The sequence below is a fragment of the Saccharomyces eubayanus genome, chromosome II, assembly GCF_001298625.1.
Source record: "Saccharomyces eubayanus strain FM1318 chromosome II, whole genome shotgun sequence".
Lineage (NCBI taxonomy): Eukaryota > Fungi > Ascomycota > Saccharomycetes > Saccharomycetales > Saccharomycetaceae > Saccharomyces > Saccharomyces eubayanus.
In genome coordinates this window covers 1155293-1168299 of record NC_030977.1, presented here as the reverse complement: position 1 = coordinate 1168299, position 13007 = coordinate 1155293, and the positions used below count along the sequence as shown (strand labels likewise).

At 38.3% G+C, this 13007-nt stretch overlaps 8 protein-coding genes across 8 annotated transcripts; 4 read left to right on the top strand and 4 right to left on the bottom strand.

Moving 5' to 3' along the window:
• Positions 1-11: 11 nt before the first annotated feature.
• On the top strand, positions 12-1619 carry PRP3 (U4/U6-U5 snRNP complex subunit PRP3; the record flags this gene model as incomplete). The annotated part of the gene is made up of 1 exon (XM_018363866.1): positions 12-1619. One exon carries the CDS (start codon positions 12-14, stop codon positions 1617-1619), a length of 1608 nt encoding a protein of 535 aa, XP_018223995.1.
• Positions 1620-1816: 197 nt separating this feature from the next.
• On the bottom strand, positions 1817-2794 carry TRS31 (TRAPP subunit TRS31; the record flags this gene model as incomplete). The annotated part of the gene is made up of 1 exon (XM_018363865.1): positions 1817-2794. The coding sequence occupies one exon, from the start codon at positions 2792-2794 to the stop codon at positions 1817-1819; it is 978 nt and encodes a 325-aa protein (XP_018223994.1).
• Positions 2795-3440: 646 nt separating this feature from the next.
• RPL27B (60S ribosomal protein eL27) lies at positions 3441-4235 on the bottom strand (the record flags this gene model as incomplete). The annotated part of the gene is made up of 2 exons (XM_018363864.1): positions 3441-3820; positions 4205-4235. 2 exons carry the CDS (start codon positions 4233-4235, stop codon positions 3441-3443), a joined length of 411 nt encoding a protein of 136 aa, XP_018223993.1.
• Positions 4236-4796: 561 nt separating this feature from the next.
• Positions 4797-6296, top strand: UGO1 (mitofusin complex protein UGO1; the record flags this gene model as incomplete). The annotated part of the gene is made up of 1 exon (XM_018363863.1): positions 4797-6296. One exon carries the CDS (start codon positions 4797-4799, stop codon positions 6294-6296), a length of 1500 nt encoding a protein of 499 aa, XP_018223992.1.
• Positions 6297-6440: 144 nt separating this feature from the next.
• Positions 6441-6968, bottom strand: SDC1 (Sdc1p; the record flags this gene model as incomplete). Its single annotated transcript, XM_018363862.1, has 1 exon — positions 6441-6968. The coding sequence occupies one exon, from the start codon at positions 6966-6968 to the stop codon at positions 6441-6443; it is 528 nt and encodes a 175-aa protein (XP_018223991.1).
• Positions 6969-7273: 305 nt separating this feature from the next.
• Positions 7274-7939, top strand: TLG1 (Tlg1p; the record flags this gene model as incomplete). The annotated part of the gene is made up of 1 exon (XM_018363861.1): positions 7274-7939. One exon carries the CDS (start codon positions 7274-7276, stop codon positions 7937-7939), a length of 666 nt encoding a protein of 221 aa, XP_018223990.1.
• Positions 7940-8148: 209 nt separating this feature from the next.
• On the bottom strand, positions 8149-11085 carry PKH3 (protein kinase PKH3; the record flags this gene model as incomplete). The annotated part of the gene is made up of 1 exon (XM_018363860.1): positions 8149-11085. The coding sequence occupies one exon, from the start codon at positions 11083-11085 to the stop codon at positions 8149-8151; it is 2937 nt and encodes a 978-aa protein (XP_018223989.1).
• A 542-nt stretch (positions 11086-11627) lies between these two features.
• Positions 11628-12860, top strand: RMT2 (protein-arginine N5-methyltransferase; the record flags this gene model as incomplete). The annotated part of the gene is made up of 1 exon (XM_018363859.1): positions 11628-12860. One exon carries the CDS (start codon positions 11628-11630, stop codon positions 12858-12860), a length of 1233 nt encoding a protein of 410 aa, XP_018223988.1.
• Between the last annotated feature and the right edge of the window lie 147 nt (positions 12861-13007).

Genomic DNA, 13007 nt, shown 5'->3' with positions numbered 1-13007 from the left:
AGCGATACATTATGACAAATTTTCAATATTCGAATCCTTTTTTATTCGTTATAAAATTTTCGATGTTACTATTATATCCTGCATTTTTTTATGACGTTTCCGCCCCATCTAAACAATATGTGATTGTGATACTGGTAACATTTAGGAGTCAAAAAGCTAAAAAAAAACAATCAACAAGTACTCAAGAATACCAACCCAATATTTGCATTCATCTTCTAATAATGCCTCCACGGAAGAAATATGAAAATGGTAATTCAAAACCGCAATACAATCCACGTAACGAGCCAGATTATTCACAACGCCAAGAGGCTAATAATGAAGGAGGTGAAATACAAGGCCGTGGTTTGCAAACCGAGCTCCATTCCGCATTGAAGTCTTCCAATTTAAACTTAATCAGAAGAAATTACCAAACTGGTGATAATCCATATCTCAGTGATCTAAACAATTCAGGTTCATTAAGGAAGCTTAACAAACGTTATGAAAGAGGCCTGAAGTTTTACAAGAAAGGTGAAATCAGCAAACAAATTGCACTTGAAAGGGAATCACAAAAAATTCTAGACGAGAAGGAACTTGAGAGGAAACTAAAATTGGAAGAGGAGGCTAAAGAAAGAGAGAAATTAGTTAAATCAGGTGATTTACCCAACTTAACATTGCATGAAGATAACTTCATACTAGATCTGTCAAAGTTCGAGACATACCACAAGACCAATCACGGTCACGAATGGTGGGACACTGTGTTCTTAGATGAGAGGGGTGAGATGATGGAAAAATATATGATTGAAGACCCAGCGCTTGGTAAAGGAGAGGAAAGAGATGATGACGATGGCGATGACATTGAACATCCCTCAATAAAATACGTGTCTCATCCCTCACCTGAGAAGACCAATGAGGCAAAGACAGTAATCAAGGCATATTTGACACAGCATGAAAGGAAGAAACTAAGAAGAAATAGAAGAAAAATGGTTAGAGAAGCACAAGAGGTAAAGATTAAATTAGGACTACTACCAAAGCCTGAACCAAAAGTCAAGCTAAGTAATATGATGAGCGTCTACGAAAATGACCAGAATATATCGGATCCAACTGCCTGGGAAAAAACAGTTAAGGGCCAAGTAGATTTGAGGAAGAGGAAACATTTGGAGGAAAATGAAACCAGACATGAACAAGCAGTTAAAAGAAGGAAAGAAACTCCTGGTGTAACTTTCGTAAAGCCGTCGGCGTACCACTGCAAGGTATTTCAATTCAAGAACTTACAGAATCCGAAGATAAGGTATAAATTGAAGATGAACAGCAAAGAACTGTCATTGAAAGGCTTGTGTCTTCGTATAAATGATGATGGACCGGGAATTATTATAGTGGTGGGCGACGAGAAATCGTGCAGATTTTATGAGAACCTGGTGATGAGACGGATAAAATGGGATGAAGATTTTGAACTACGTACAAACAATGAGAATGTGAAAATGAGCATGCAACATAATTCGATTGCGAAAACATGGGAAGGTTATTTAAAAGATTGTAAATTTAAAGGTTGGTTTATGAAGGTGTGTAATGACCAAGAAACTCTATTACGTACTTTGAGCCAATTTGATTCAGAGCATTTTTATTCACCGATCCAGACTTAATACTAGTAGTATTTGGGTAATGTTACATTTTTGATGGAAAGTATATAGAGGATGTCCGGGCATTTTAAAATAATTTTCTTCTTTTTTTTTTGTCCTGACTTAGTACCCAAACTTAAAAATACTGTTCCTAGAATAAAAAAAGAAATTATCTGATTTTTCGATCTTCGTTTTTATGTAACTATTAATATTCTAATATACTACGAACCAAATCTTAAACCTTCCCTTTGGAGTACTTGTCTATCGAATTGAATCAAATAAACGGTGCGCTGACTATACCCATCTTGGGGCATGCGGTGTGCCGTTACACCACATGGGAAGCCAGCGTTGAAAAGAAATCCCTTGATTATACCACAAACGAAGTACTCACAAGAAACACCTTCACCTGGAATGAATTGGGTCAAATTAGGGAAGTTGTCTACTATCATGTACTCATTGTYACGTTCTGACGACTTGACTAAATCGTCACTTACGTGGCTAAAAAGATATGACCATAAGGTACCATGGATGAATTGTAGTATATCGAGGATCTTCAAATCGCGGCGTCTCATCTTCGTGATATAATTGGATAAGGATTCCATTTGCTTTTCTTGAAATCGGTCATTGGCAGACGATGAAGTTGTTGTATTGGCGTTAGACAAAACGTTTGATGAATTTGATGCATTTAGTGACTTTGAAGAGGATTCGTTTTGTGAGAGGAAGGCAGATGTCCTGGAAAGGGAACTTGGGGAGACGGATGCCCTGAAATTTAGCAATTCCAAGAGACGAATCCCAATGTTATGTCCATAATCACTTAATTTAGTTTCAAAGTCACTTGTAGAGTTGCACGTTCTGTGCAGATGTGAAATCATTTCTTGGAACAAGAAAGCCATTGCTGATAAAGAAACTTCTTGCTTTTTGAAAAGAAGAGACTCAGCATATATCTTGGAAGGCACATAAGCGGCAGAGGCCTCGCTTGTAATAACCTGTTTAGGCCCTACTGTATATTCATACCCATCCGATTTACCTTGGAATTGTTGGTCAGATGTACTTGGTTGAATGATTCCTTGAGGCATGATGCTGCTTTGGTATTGTGAGTGGCCAATGCTGGGGGGGGGTTGTCGTTCCTGCCGCCTCTTATCTCTACTTTCTCGTCTAATATGTAACGTGGGTGGTTTTCTTCCCAACCTTGACATCATTTTTGTCAATTTGGTTTTTCAAATACTTCGAAAAGTAAATAAAGATGACAAATGAACAAGTCAAACTCCACCCATTAGTGTCGTTCGAAAAGTATTTATTTCTACAACGTATTACGATGCTACAATACAAAATTACAAAGAGATTTAATAAGGAAGTTGAAAGATCAGATAAAAGTAATAAAAGGTAGCTTGAGTTTTTCCACACCGTTACTGATTTGGCCGAAGCCAAACAGCAACTCGAGCCAAATGCACTCATATTCATCATAAAAAAGGAAAAAACTTCCTTGCTATTTTAATATATCAAATAAAACTAAAATATGATTAGAGTTAGGTTATAATTCTTTACTCTCAAAATGCCTTCTTTTTATATGTAAAAATATTAGAAAAAAAAGTAATAGCTTGAAATCATTTCGCACGCAGCGATCAAATAAAGTAGTTAGGGCTTAATATCACATAATAGAGCCTAGAACCGTCCATCCACACGACGTTGTGCGGCAATCACAAGGTGCAGGTAACCTGGTTTTAGTGGTAGTGTTTGTTTTAGTTTATACAATATGAATTTTTAATTATGTGAAAGATAAACTGCATTATGAAATAATAATAGTACACAGAAAAAATTTAAATTTGGACAAGAGAAGTTCCATCCTTAGAATCTCAACTTAGAGAAGAACCATTGGTTCTTACCAGCTTGGTGTCTTTCTTCAAAAGCCTTCTTGACGACCTTCTTGGCTTCTTCACGTTGAGATGGTTGTTCAAAAGTTTCAGTGGAGACAACGCTCTTGAAAGCTTCGACATCTAAAGTGTATCTGGTTGGCAATAAATGGTTGTAGTTAACGGCCTTGATGAATGGCTTGATCTTGGTTCTCTTGGCAACCTTCTTGGCACCGTGCTTCTTGGTAACCTTTAATGGGTATCTTTCAATACCGGCAACTAAAGCGTGGCCAAATGGGTGAGATTTGGAACCTTCATCGTGTGGCTTAACGATAACAACCTTCTTACCAGCGTAACGACCACGAACAACGACAGCTAGAATAATATAAGAGATTAATTGTTAGTAATATTTTCTTTTTTCTCGATGCACTGCAAATAATAGGAAAAGGGACGCGAGCAATCTTCTGCTGTCTATGGGCTCTGATTGAAAACCAAGTCGATTGGGTGATCATCCATTCAATCTCTCTTCAAATAGCAAAAGGGTTATTTGGATTTTTTTGATAAATTGAGTCCATCTCTAAAAATGTCTTAATATTTCTGTGGATTTTTTCGTACAATTGGAATTATCCGCTCCTGTTAAATAATACATGTAGTTTTCTCACTGTTTGTCCTTCGGATCGCCTATCATCCATGTTGCGTCATATAAACTCGAAAGGTCCCCTTATTATTTGATATCTCAGCTAGAATAAGTTTACGTACCAACTTTGCCTGCTTTTAAAAATTTAGCCATGGTTATATTGATTTCTGTGTGCGACTCTTTTTTCTTACACCAAAAAATCTTATAACCTTTATTTAAGGTTGAACCATTAAATCGATATTTGATAATATCAATATTATACTCTCAGCTGACTTGGAATGACAAAAGTTTCAGCACACTGGCTGGGTAGTCCAGGCAAGGGCAGGCTGAGCCGGGCTCCTACAAAGCACAATGCTCAAGCTAATAGTTAGTATCGTCCTTCGAGATTCTCTGTCTAGCGGCTCTATTCTTGTGGCCGCTTGCACGGGCTAATTTTGAAAGATCGATTTCTGAATAAAATACTCTTGGAAAAAAAAAACTGAATTCGAGTATGTATGGATGTTGGTGTTTATGGGTTTTGATGACAAAGTCTTAGAATTGGTATGATTTGGGAAAAAGAAAATAGGATGTAAATTTAAATATGTATGCCTTTGAAAACCCTTTACAACTATTGCTGCATAATGAAGTAACAAGAGAGCGCGAACTATAACTGATTTGCCTCGATTTTTGTTCCAGGTTTCTTTTTGAAATTATATAGGTGAAGATCTAATTGTAATGAATAATAATAGTGCCACGGAGGCTTCCTCAAGGGCTCAGATACGGCCTTATTACGATCCTGATTCATTTAATGCTGGTTATAGTGCCGTCTTCAAGCCAGAAGAAGGTGTAGTCGATCCACAGGGGTATACGATTGCTTCAAAATTAAACGTTATCAACTCATCTCCGACTACAAAAAGAATGGCCAATGCCTTGTTTAGAAGTTCCCCAATGAAGAAATTGTCAAACTCGATGAATGATGGGCTGTCGCCAGAAGGGAGCAGTGGTGAGATAGGTAGTCTGAATAACTTTGAGTGGGCGGAACTGGTTAACCTTCAGAAATGGCGGAAAATATTTGAACAACTGCTCGATATGTTTTTCAGAAAGTACTTTCAATTGCTCATCCAACAACCCTTTGATGTAGCTAGATTACTGACTCAAGTAGGTGAGTTCCAAATAGGCAAACCTACAACTGATGCAAGTAAACCTCAACCACCGATAGTCTTGCGGGATGAGGAGCGAGGCGTTGTGGGGGATGACGAAGAAGGAGAAAATGATTACGATGAGGAGGAGATCGATTTTTTCCCCATAGAAAGAAAGATAGCTGAAGCTAATTCCATTGTACCTAGTACCGTCGACGAGGATGACGGTCCACATTCTGGGCTCACTGATAGCTCTTTGATCATCATGCCACAGTCCCTACATACAATAGATGTCATTAATTCCCTATTTGACCAGGAAGGTATTCGTGGGTTATGGAAGGCTAACAACACAACTTTTATTTACAATTTCCTTTCCCTAAGTATTGACACATGGTTCACTGGGTTACTTTCATCTTTTTTGGGTGTTCCTGACCCTTATTTCATGGAGGTTATCAACTCATCGGATATCTCTAAATCATTTATTTTAGCCTTGGGTGCAGGAATATTTACCAGTATTATATTGCTACCTGTGGATTTAATAAGAACAAGACTGATAGTAACGTCATTCAAAAGGAAGGCGAATGCCAAAAGTAAGATCACCAACACCAGAAGTTTGAGACAGCTGATTAGGTGTTGGTCGTGGCGTAGAAACGGTGTTTCCATTCCTCTAGATATGTGGTCTTTAACCATTTTACAATCTATCAATAACAGCTTTTTCAACAAATTATTTGACTTGGTCATTTACAATCAATTCCACATAGAAAAATATTCACAAACTGTCATGTATAACACAATGAAATTCTTTTCTAAATCCTTAGAACTGTTTATTAAGTTACCTGTGGAAAATTTATTACGTCGTTGCCAGTTAAACTATCTATTAAATGACCAAAGATTATTGTTTAAAGTCGATTCCACTGAATTAATAGTGAAACCAAAGAAATACAACGGGATATGGAATGTGGTTAGAAACGGTTCCAAAACAAATACAGGCCAATTATGGAATGGCTGGAAGGTTGGCGTGATCAGTTTAATTTGCGGATATGGGCTACAGATAATGAATAAAGTTGACATTAATATGGAACAAGAGAAGTTTTAAGCTCTCAAATTTCTTTCATAAAATAACACTTCTCCAAGCTACTTTAATGACATTCTTTTTGTTGTATTTTGTTTTAGTTCACTCTTATCACTTGTCAATATCCAAATAAAATACACATATATACTTATGTAAGGTTAATGGTTCTCATACGCTAACATTGTTCCCATTTTCTCCGCTTTTCTGAATTTCGCTTTGATTGATTAGATATTCCCCTAACATACGTAACGGATCATCCGGTTGTTGTACGGCTATGAGCCTCATACCCGCTAATAGGTGTGGCGTTACGTTTGCATTCAAATACTTCCTAGTTTGAGAACCGCCTACTGTGGAAGCGAGATTCACATTTTCTAATTTGGAAGTTTTAGAATCAGATGACTCTTCCATCGTCAAGTTCGAACCACTAGATTCTTCTATTTTTATGTTTTGATTGCCCGTACTTTCAACGTTTTTCGATCCCTTTGTTGGAAAAGATGGTATACTTCCCGTTTGTGAGTTATTATAGTTGTTATTCTTATCACTATTTATATCTGTAATGCCATTATCACGATTACTGTAGTCATTGTTGTTCTCACCTTGATTTTGCTCTGCTTTAAGTCCATGCTTACTTGAAGCATCCCCCGCTATAGGGGTCGCAACTTCATTGTAGCGATTTTTGTTCTCATCTCCATTCATCGTACACGCTGTTAAATCTTCCTTTATGGAGATAGTTTTATCAAAACAGTTTTGTTAAGTTTCACTTTATTTTACTTTTTTATCTATTTTTAACCTCCATAAGATATTCCAAGATAAAATATAATCAATGAACAATTGAAGATAAACGAAACCACACAAACACAAACCAAAGAAAATACACTGAGATTTGCTATTCGCATTTTTCTAGAAAGCTCCGCTGATATTTAATATATTTTGTCTGAACTATAATCTAAAATTTAACGTGAAAGGGGTTCAACTGAAAACCTACACTACAGCTTTACAAAATGAATAACAGTGAAGATCCGTTTCAACAAGTCGTCAAGGATACCAAAGAGCAATTGGACCGCTTGGGAAACTATATAACCCGTCACAACACCGCCGGTGATGATGATCAAGAGGGGGAAATACAGGATATTTTAAAGGATGTTGAGGAAACAATAGTGGATTTAGACCGAAGTATAATCGTCATGAAAAGGGATGAAAGCGAAGATGTGTCTGACAGAGAGACACAAGTTAAGGACATAAAACAACAATTTGATGGCTTGAAAACGCGTTTCGATCAAAGGATACAAGAATCTACTCAGACAACTATTCCACTAGATGAAACAGAGGAAAATCCGACGGTTTCCAACACTAATAATGACGGCGGTATGTCCAACCCATTTCAAGAACAAATGATAAGGGAACAGGATGTTCATTTGGACGGTATTCATAAGACAATGCAGAATTTGCATATCCAAGCCCAAACAATGGGGGATGAGTTAGAAAATCAAGGACAATTATTGGATGATATGGATGAAGGTATGGACACTGTTGTCAATAAGTTAGCAAGGGGCCGTAGACAGTTAGAATGGGTTTATGAGAAGAACAAAGAAAAATATGATGACTGTTGTATAGGACTACTCATCGTTGTCTTGATAATCTTATTAATTTTGGCATTTATTGCTTAAAAGGACTAATAATGACCATATCATAACTTTTCATTTGCAGATATTATAGACATATATAAAACATATGCGTTCTGTACGAATAAATGGTACAGATCGTGAGACTACAAATGTTTGTGAATGATATATAAGGTGATTTTTCAAGTCCGCAAAAAATAGTTGTTTAATCTCGCATACGGAGTGGAAAAATCCCAGGTCATTATCAAAGCATGCTAATTTTTCTTCTTATTCTTTTGTAAACTTTTAAATGCAGCCGATGCACCTCTACTAGCTATCTCCCTATCAAAATTTGTTTGGCTGTTATTAAGAGTATGCAGAACCTCGTACCTACTGCTACTAATCACCATGTTGGAAGGTGCTGAATATTTCTCTTTCACGGCTGAATATTCCATGGGTGAAAGTGGCGGCGAAGGCGTTGGTTGTCGTTGACCCGCTGATTTGATTTGAGACCTGACTGTAGGAGATGAATTGGAATATGTAGGCAGGTTCTGTCTCTTAGATAGTAAAGGAACGTGTCTATTATTTGTTACATTAGTAGACCGGTTGCCCGATATTGGAGTTGTAGTATTGCTATATGCATTAGCAGAAGGAGCACTCTTTGGCGATCCTGCGATTGTTTTTCTTGTGCTTTTATTGGTGCTATTGCCTGACAAAACCCTTGGGTGAGTAATGGCGGAAGCTGAATTTACACTGGGCTTGTCTTTGCCAGTAGTGGCTATGTGGGAAAGCGCTTCTTGCTTTACGTTATTATTTTGTTGTACATTGTTCTGGCTTCCGTATTTTATATCGTAGGCAGGCGGTGTTACACCATTGCTTATGCTTGGTGTGTGATCCTTTTTAGATGTTGGCGGAGGCGATGTCGTTTCGTTAGACACTTTGCTGTCAAAGGAAACATTACTAATTTTATCAAGAATTTGCTTTTCCTCTAGGAGCTGTCTTGCTCTAAAGAAGCAATCAACCCAATTTTCATTGTCATTTATTGTCAAGGATTTCTCAGCATTAAATGGTATTTTAGACAATATTGAATATGAGGGCAGTGAGATAAACCATAGCTTATTCTTGTATTTTTCTAAGATTAAAAACCCTTTTCTCGACAATTCATTGAATTCAAAATCATACATGGATAAATCCGTATCCTCAATATTAGCCATTTGGTGGTCCATATTGCCTTGATTATCGCGATCTTCTTGACCTGCGTTCCTGTAGCTCAAGATTCCATTTTTTTTCAAAGTCAACAACTGTAAAAACATCTTAGAGCTTTTTAATTCTTCTTTATACTGTGTAACTAGCGACGTTATCAAATCGTTATCAATTTTATTATAGCTATTCAAGGACATGGCAGGCCCTTCGGCTTCATATGGAATTCCATATATAAAGACATAGTCTTGTTTGAGAGTAGAGGGATCGATCGTATTTTTCACATCTAGAGTTGGTACCATATCCTGTTGCTTTGTCTGCGTTGATAGTGCCGATGGTGCTGGTAATGATGACTGTATCGATGATGGTGCCGATGGTGCCGATAATGATGATTGTGTTGATGGTGGTGCCAGAGGTGCAGACGGAACAGACGAAACAGACGGAACAGACGGCGGCGCTAGAGGAGCTGGTTGTGTTGGTTGTGTTGGTTGTGTTGGTTGTRTTGGTTGTGTTGGTTGTGTTGGTTGTGKTGGTTGTGTTGGTTGTGTTGGTTGTGTTGGTTGTGTTGGTTGTGTTGGTTGTGTTGGTTGTGTTGGTKGTGTTGGTTGTGTTGGTGGTGTTAATGGTGTTGGTACAATAGCCTTCTGTCGCGGAGTTGGCTTATTTTTTATATTAGCACTGTTTATTAGAACTTTGGGGGGTATTCTATTAGGAGCAGTAGGTTGCGTTCTTTTCGTTTGAGCTTGAATGGGTTGGGAACTTGTCGGTGGAGCAGAATTCGAGCTCAAATGTGTCACTGTAGCGGTTGAAATTTTGCTGTCATTAGGGACAATAATTGTGGGAGCAGTGGATGGGACGGTACCCAAATCATCCTTGCCTGTGGATATACCAAGCCTTTTTCTCCATACTACTATACTGCTAGTGGTGCTGGAAATTTTTGTCGGTTTCTTACGTTTTTGTTTAGTGATCTGTATATTTCTTGCTGGGGTGTCAATCACATGCAGTTGCCGGATGGGTAGCACATGTTGTGGTGAACTAGAGGGTACTCCAGTAGACTGTTGTATTAGTTGTCCCTGTGGGTTTTGCCAAATTCCCCTCCATATCTTGACTTTGTCATTCCAGTCTATTTTAGCAAAATACGGGTGTTTCTTTATCACCGAGAGAGAGATTCTTTCATTAACCTCTACCACTAAAATTTTCCGTACCAAGTTTATTGCGAGTGGATTGATCGGCGAAGTAGTGTTATTGAGACGTTTGTTGGGGCCCCAAGGATAATCTAAAGCCACAATTTTTTCGAAGGTTTTCAACTCATTGTCCCCTCTGAAAGGTGGCTGTCCTTGAAGGAACTGATATATCATGCAGCCTAGAGCCCATATATCCGAGCAATAACCACATTGGTTATAAAGAAGCAGTTCCGGAGACACGTACTCAGCGGTTCCGACAAACGAAGCACAACTTTGGTTGTCGTTTACACTGTTACTGTCGGAATTGCATCGGGTTGAGTTATCGCTCAGACTAGAGTCTATGGTAGAGGCAGCACCGAAATCAGTGATCATTAGCCTACCGTCCTTATCTAAAAGAACATTTTCCGGTTTTAAATCTCTATGGATGATACCGTGGGAATGGATGAATTCTAATGCGTCAACCAACTGTACGGTGAAATGTCGTGTCCATAATTCATTGAACGTGCCCATCCTATGTAGCAAAGAAAGTAGCTCTCCCCCTGGAGCAAAATCTAGTACAAAATACAGATTTTCTTCATCATGGAAAGTGTAATACAACTTTATTATGCCCGGATGATGCTTCTGCGCTAGCAAATTCATGGTATTCTTCTCAATAGTCACATATTTAACCTTGGCTTCTTTTATTATGTGCTTCTTCGAACATACCTTGATGGCGTAGATCTTGTTCGGACTTCTCTTATCAACAGCCTTGAATACAGTGGAGTAAGAGCCATGGCCCAGCTCCTCTTTAAAAATGAAATCGTGCGGAGACCTTTTTCTAGATGTCATATGTCATACCAATGCAGCCAAACGCGCTTTCTGAATCTCACACACTCGTATTAGCTCTAGTAGAACGTGGAAAGACTGCTTGCTTGAATCCAGCTTCAACTACTACTATACCGCGCCCCACATTCAAGAATCAATATATAGAACCTTTGACGTTTCTTTACCTGATGAAAACCCCTTCGCTTTAGAGGAATCACCGCGCGGGTAAGGGGGGGATCATTTTGGCTCATTTAGTGCCACTGTTACAGGGCAATATATATGTATCACCAAGCTATGCGATTGTGTTTCCCCATGTCGTTTTAGATCAGCATCACCTGCACTCGAACTTGTCATTTAGAACTTGTGTTCGGCACATATAGGAAATGCAAAGCTATAGGGGTCCCTTGCCCTTTTCGGCGATAGTTGAGCCGTTTCTTTTTCTGAAATTTTTCAGAGCTCATCTCATCTTGATTTTGAGTCAAATCAAATACATAATCGCATTGCCGATACGGTGCGATTGAGACGAATTTGGAGTTTATATCGAAATTTGGCAAACTTCTTCAAGCATGTCAGAACTGCATAGCTTGCTTACTTTCCCAGAGAGGCCCATTTCTAAAAGTTATTATGTGCCAAAACTGCAGCATTTCTTAGAGTGTGGTATACCTGCTACGTACACTTTGGAGCAGGTTGCTGCGTTTGAGCGTGAAGAGGATGATAAATGCAATCCCACGCTAGAAGTATGCAGTGACGATGATAAGACTTCAAATACGACGCCATTGCACGTGTTGGCAAGATCGCTTCCCTTGGATATCAATGATGAGGAACTGCAAGTGGTGCTGGAAATGATGAATATTCTTTTTGAATATGGTGCTGGGTGGAACTTCATTGACTACGAGGACAAAACAGTAGGAGATTTACTTTTAGAGAGAAACCAAGATAGGGAAAGTCCTCTTTATAGGCGTCTTGTGGAAGCCGGTGTCTCTGCAGAGTTGCTGTTGAGAAAACTCAATGGCGGTGACGTCGAATTCTTAGACATGGATGAGTCGGAGGAAGCGAATCCTGAAGAAACCACTAAACTCCCATTCGATAGTGAGGAACAAGAACCGGTTGCCGATAATGATGCTACCGCTGCAAACCAAAAAGTGTACCTACAGACAAAATTAGAGTACAAAGACGATGCGCTCATCACAAAGGATAATAAGGACGGTGTTATGATGGATTGGGAAACTAAAATTATGGAAATTGCCTCCAAGACTCTATTCCCCGACCCTAAGGCCACTGGATCCGCCACAATTTTGAACATTGGCTTCGGAATGGGTATCATTGATACTTTTATTCAAGCTCAAAAACCTTACCGTCATTATATTTGTGAAGCCCATCCAGACGTCCTTGAGAAAATGAAAGAAGACGGTTGGTACGAAAAGGATAATGTGGTTATTTTGGAGGGTAGATGGCAAGATACTTTGAATAAGTTACTAGACGAAGGTGAAGTTTTCTTTGATGGTATTTATTACGATACATTTAGCGAGCATTATCAAGATATGTTGGACTTATACGATGTCATAGTAGGCTTAATCAAACCAGAGGGTGTTTTCTCTTTTTTTAACGGATTAGGTGCTGACAGGTCGTTATGTTATGATGTGTACAAAAATATTGTTGAGATTGATGTCGGTAATTATGGTATGAAATGTGACTATACAACGTATTCTTTAGATGAACAGCTACCAGATTGGAATGATGTCAAAAGGTCTTATTTCAACTGTAATTATTACTATCATCCACACATCACATTTGTCTAGATTACGATGATAATGTATGATATTTGTTGTCCCACATAGAAACCCAAAATATAAACTCCAGATTTCGTATTATGTTATTAGTATTACAAGTTAAAGAAAACACATCTACTTATGCGAATATATATATATATATATATATGTGTGTGT